The following is a 6,000-nucleotide window of genomic DNA, read 5'->3' on the forward strand; positions in this document are numbered from 1 at the left end:
ACTAGGTGTCAAGTCATTCCTAAATCAACCGTTCACATCGCAGAGCAACTACAAAGACTGCAGACACTGTTATTTCAAGATACGAAGGAACAATATCTCACGCCGGCCATGCATTCTCCATGATAGATTACATCCTCTTTTTTTTTCTTTTGACGTATGCACATCAAAATTTGGGCAATAAATATATATTTTTAAAAACAGACTGCCTCCTTTTGATATGCTTGATTTCTTGATGATTGATTTTCATGATGCTTTTGATGTCACAAGGAATTTGCACCTTAAACGACCTAAAGGCTGGTAAAACAACATCTAACCTCTAATCAAATAAAACTGTTTCTTGGCTGAACCACAGAGGCTTAACAAAAGGATGAAGCTTTGTTTATGTTGTCACCAATGTCACTAAACCTCTGGTACAACTTTTGACATTCTACAGGAACACATCCAAGACAAGCAGGGGCACAAAGTCATGTTAAATGAATAAATAAGTCAGATATAGCATGTAAGCTAGTTTACACATGATAGTGTATGTCTATTCATATTACAGGGTTAGGGTTAGGGCTATGTTTTGCATTTATAGTTTACATTGTTCAGAAACCTGACATTTCACATGAAGGCAACCGCTGAGCCTGATGATGAAATGTTATTGAATGCAACTATGTCTTGGTTACGATGGACTTAGTTATGGTGCAGTGTAGGTGCTAATGGTACAACTGAACAAAAACAAGACTTTAGTTTGAAACTACATACAGTGTAGCCTTTATTGTTGAATTTACACATGAACTTGCATTCAAACTTACATTAAGCTAGTGCAACAGGCTGCATGTGATGACATCACCTGCCACCAAAGACTAGGCACCCTACTTTTTCACCAGTAGAGATCAGGCTTCACTGAGATTTGACTCTGGGTTTTAATTACTCCTAAAAAAAAAAAAAAAAAAGCTTTTTTTTTTTTTTTTTTTTTTTTTTTTTTTGCAACGCTAAGACTATATGCATGCCATTTGTGTGTGCAAAATGAAGGAGAACTGTGTGTAGAAGAGTACGTGTGTGTCTGTGTATGCGTGTGTGTGAGGTGTTGGAGGAGCTTACCCTCAGCTCCTTGAAGAAGATGCAGCTCCGGGCCCACTCCACTATGGAAAAGAGCGTCTGGTCTGCCATGCGACACATGAGGCTGAAGGTGCTGGGCTTGTCCAGCCGGCCTCGGCCGCTCTGCTCCTGCTGCAGGTGGGCCACGATCTTGCTCTGCACCACCAGCTCGTCCGGGTCACAGCGCAGAAGCTCCAGCACCAGAGGAGGCAGGCTCGGTGGCTGAGGTGAGCCTGACGGGTACATGTCGGGGTAGGCGTATCCTGTCAGCGACTCCGGGGAGCTGGTGTAATCAGGGCACTCGGCCTTGATGGCCCTGCCAGGGAAGGCCATGTACTGGTACTGGGTAGTGAGGGGTACGTGGGACTGCATGGCCATTCCCAGAGACGGGGGCCCGTAGAGGCTGCCCTCGTAGTCTGTGGGGGTGATAGAGGTCGGGGTGGAGGGCAGCAGGCTTTTGGAGATGGTGGGTGGGCTGTGCAGTGAACTGGTGAAGCTGTAGTCGTTCTGAAGAGGCGAGGCCGGCGGAGGAACCGCGGTCTCCAGCTTGAAGCCGTTGGATCGTATCAAGGCTTTCTTCTGCTGCTTCAAGGCCCTATCTCGCTTGTACATGGGGCCAAACTTGTTCCTGCCCCCACGCATGCGATCCGCACGCACCGCTGTCACAGCAAGAGACAAGAGGTGAAAAGCAGATTTACAGATGAAATACCGGCTCTGTTGATTCTTTTTCTAAAACGTCTTGATGAGCAGAAGTTGGTGGTTCCAACAAACCCATAACACAGAGGAATGCCATAATGTAGGGATATTTCACCAGTATCATTAACAACCTCTGAAAATGGCACGGAGAGTGAATAGCACGCTTGTCGTTAGTTTTTTTGCTTCCCTTTTTAGGGATTGAAAAAATCCCCCAATGCTTGTGTAGTTCTACTCCTACTTGTAGCCTAAATACAGCCTTTGATTTAAAACAGGGGAGTCTCCAGGGTTTTATCAGTAAGTCAAGAATGTGTCATTTTTCTACTACGGAAGCAGGTGCTTTTCTGCACCGCTGTCTGGGAATTATTTCAGTCCCATGTGCACAGGAAGCAGTGATGAGAGCTACTACAAACCTACAAATCAGGAAATACTGAAATCTTTATTAAGACGGTCTAGCAATCCTATGATAAACTTTAGAGTGATACAGATACTATAACTGCCTTTAAAAATATTAGATGGGAATTTTATGTAAGTGATTGAGGAGGAGACAAACATAAAGTACTATAACCAACTGGTGGAGGAGACAGATATGTTATGTGATTATCGTGTGTGTGTGTGTGTGTGTGTGTGTGTGTGTGTGTGTGTATGTATGTATATGTGTATATATACATGTGTGTGTGTGTGTGTGTGTGTGTGTGTGTATGTGTGTGTGTGCATGTGTGTGTGTGTGTGTGTGTGTGTGTGTGCATATATAGGCTAATATATATTTTTGGATAGAAAAATTGCAAATTGAGTTCCGATATGAATCTCTATAATAATAATAATAATAATAATATTTATACAATATGTCCGTCTTATTCACCAGTTGGATAAAATACTTCATAATATTGTTTATCTCCTACATTATTACGACATAAAATTCCCATATATATATATATATATATATATATATATATATACATACACACATACACATACATACATACATACATACATACACACACACACACACACACACACACACACACACACACACACACAGATATATAGATATATATAGATATATAGGCTACAGACATATATATCTATATCTATATATAGAAATATAGATATAGATTCTTACCTATAGATAAGAATAATGCGTTTTCGAGTATTTCTCCAAAATAACTCTAATAATAATAGTGAAAAGGGATTCATGTTTTTATTTGTGTGATATTTTAATGAAAGAGGCTCTATATAAGTGGAAGGAAATTCCCATACCTTCTAGTCGCATCCCTACGCTGAGGCATTTCTGGAAGCGACAGAAGGGACATCTCTTCCTCTGGGTCTTGTCTATTTTACACTCCTGGTTCTCCGCACATGTGTACCTCTTGTTATTCTGAACTGTCCTCTTGAAGAAGCCCTGCACACAGACGGAGCAGAGAAAACAGACGATACAGACTCTCATGGACCCAAAATTCCCCCAAACCACTCAGCTGTGGCTGTGTTTTCCAGCGCATTTCATAGATAAATAAATAACAGCCTATAATGAATATCATGGGCGTGAACTGGGGATGGCAATTTGCTGAAAACTAGTCTAAATTTGATCGTTGACGTTTTTAATTATTAAAATCAAACACAAATTATCAAACTGAGAGCCTGTACCTGTTTTATTTTATTGTATTTCATTTGGGGGGAGGGGGGCAATATCCGATTCCGGGACTTAATTTCCTAATTCTCACATGATTATTCGAATAGTCGCCCCTGCTTAATATTGTACTACACAGTAAGAGTCTTTTAACAGCCGACACACACTTATGTATTAATTGATTAATTGCACTTGAAGGCCAGTGATGCTTCATGCCTCGGGTTTGGTTTGTACCTTGCAGCTCTCGCAGGTGAGAAGACCGTAGTGGTATCCGGACACCTTGTCTCCGCAGACAGGACACAGCTCTTCCAGGTCATCGTCATATGTGTATTCCATAACCTTCAAAGTCACACCTCGTTTGCACACACACACACACACACACACACACACACACACACACAAAACACAAGCTGTCATAAATGACCGCTGAAAACGTCCAGTACAAAGCTCTCAGTGTTGGCAGCGTTTAGTTTCCTTTTACCAGAAGATTAAAAAAAAAAAAAAAAAAAAAAGGAAAAAAGGACAGCATATATACACTTAATGGAAAATAATTTCAGTTATCTAATCTCAGTTTCAATTAATTACAACGACAATATTTTAATGCTTGCAAGACTAGAATATGTGGCCAAATAGCGTGTTTTCCCCTTTGTTTTGTTTTGTGTGTGTGTGTGTGTGTGTGTGTGTTTTATTACGCTAATTAGGCCCTACATCAGTTATAATAAGCTTACAGTTTGATTTTAGATGAAATAATAATCTAACTGTAATTACAACCAAAAAAAAGGAGTTTTGCAGTCATGATTATTTAGTTGTAAATGAATGAATAAATAAATACAATAAGGCAGAAAAGTCAATTTAAAGCTAATGGGAACGCAGTCTGACAGGCCTATAAATGCAAATAGGCCCACAGCCAAACTAATATTTATGAACAGCAAAATATTTGCATGCGTGCAGTTTCAAAATGCAAGTGTTTATTTTTATATTTTTGACATGAACATATTTATTAAAATACCCACAACATATCATGTGATATGCTCATATTTTAAAATATTCTCTCGGATCATTGATAGGCCCTATACAAATTCAATATTTTCCGTTTAGATATATTTTTGTATGCACTATGTTTTAATTTTTGGGTAAAAAAAAAAAAAAAAAAAAAAGAAGAAGAAGAAAAAGAAGAAGAAGAAGAAAAAGAAGAAGAAGAACAACAACAACACGTAAGTGGTGATTGTTGCTATAATGCCATACATAGCCTATCCTTTGCATATGCCCATACATGCGCATGTGTGGTTAAAAGATAAGTTTGTTTGTTTTTTTGTTTTTTTCTTAGATGTGTATTTTCTATATGTAAAATCTAGCCTGTATGACTTCCAATCGGTGATCATGATGAGGCGAACCACCAGCAGCGGTATGAACCACCAGCAAAAACCTTTATTTTCATGAAGTTATTAATTTATTACTATGATGTAGACCTAGGCTATCCCGAGTTAATCCGAATTTCATATCCGACTAAAATGAGTAGATGGTGGATAAACTCTGTTCTGCATATCAGCTGAATACAGGTGACATTACCCTTCACGTCATCATTTTTTCCTAGTAGCTCTACAGCACATGGCCTAAATTTTATCAAGATAGGGCGATAATCTGTCACCTACCCGGGCTTGTCAGAGCGACTGATTAACTGATGAGGAAAAGGACGTCAGGGAAATAAATAAACAAACAAATCAAACTAGTTCTCTTGGTTAAGTCGGCGCGGTCCGGTCCGGTAACCTATCCCATCGGCGCAGGGGTACAAAAGCCTCCCCGTGTGTGCGTCCGGCGGTCGGTGTGTTCTTGCAGGTGCTGTACCGCTTTACCGAGCCCGCTTTCGTCCCTGCCAGGCCGGTAACACACCGCGACAAGTGAAGCCAGCTCAGCTGAATTAGAGGAGTGGGAGGTGGTGACCAGCCAGTGACAGATGCGCGTGAGACGGCAGCGTCACCCGCGCGGTGGGCGCTGCTGGCCCTAGGAGGTGCACGCGCGGCGTGGATGTGGGCGCGTTCAGCCATACGGGGGAAAAATCAAATCTGGGCAAAGTTAGCCTGGAGAGAGAGGCTTTAGGCGACTACAGACTTTTTGTTATTAATTTTATTAGTAATATTAGGCTAATGTATGTATCCTTAGTGTTATATTTATTAGCTGTTGCTGCGACTCCCGATGACAGCACAGCCTCAGTAATCTACATTCCTCACTGCTGCTATTTTATTATTATTATTATTATTATTATTATTATTATTATTATTATTACTGATATTTTTGTTGTCTTCATTTGAGTTTTTGTAGGCATTGTTATCATATTTTTTTGTTAAGCAGATAATAAATATACGTTACTTCTATTCTATTCTATTCTATTCTATTCTATTCTATTCTATTCTTTTGTTCTATTCTATTCTAAACGTGTTTTTGCATTTCGTTACCAGTAAACTACCATGATATTTTGAAATGTCGGTCATCATTTAAATCTATCAAATATAACCTATAAAATATATATACACTATATAGGCCTATGTATATATTTTTGACGCAAATGATAGAGACCTACAATGTAGTTTTTAAGTAAA

The 6,000-nt window shown here is 39.6% G+C and overlaps 1 protein-coding gene across 1 annotated transcript in view; it reads right to left on the reverse strand.

Annotated features, from left to right (window-relative positions):
- nr5a1a (nuclear receptor subfamily 5, group A, member 1a) overlaps window positions 1-6,000 on the reverse strand; it is a 30,077-nt gene that overhangs the window by 23,396 nt on the left and 681 nt on the right. Inside the window, exons 2-4 of the mRNA XM_030059790.1 lie at window positions 3,638-3,756; window positions 3,037-3,178; window positions 1,087-1,742 (exon numbers count right to left, since the gene is read on the reverse strand). Coding sequence (XP_029915650.1) covers window positions 1,087-1,742; window positions 3,037-3,178; window positions 3,638-3,756 — 917 coding nt within the window. The remainder of the gene's footprint in view (window positions 1-1,086; window positions 1,743-3,036; window positions 3,179-3,637; window positions 3,757-6,000) is intronic.

The sequence above is a fragment of the Myripristis murdjan genome, chromosome 9 (genome assembly GCF_902150065.1).
Source record: "Myripristis murdjan chromosome 9, fMyrMur1.1, whole genome shotgun sequence".
Classification (NCBI taxonomy): domain Eukaryota; kingdom Metazoa; phylum Chordata; class Actinopteri; order Holocentriformes; family Holocentridae; genus Myripristis; species Myripristis murdjan.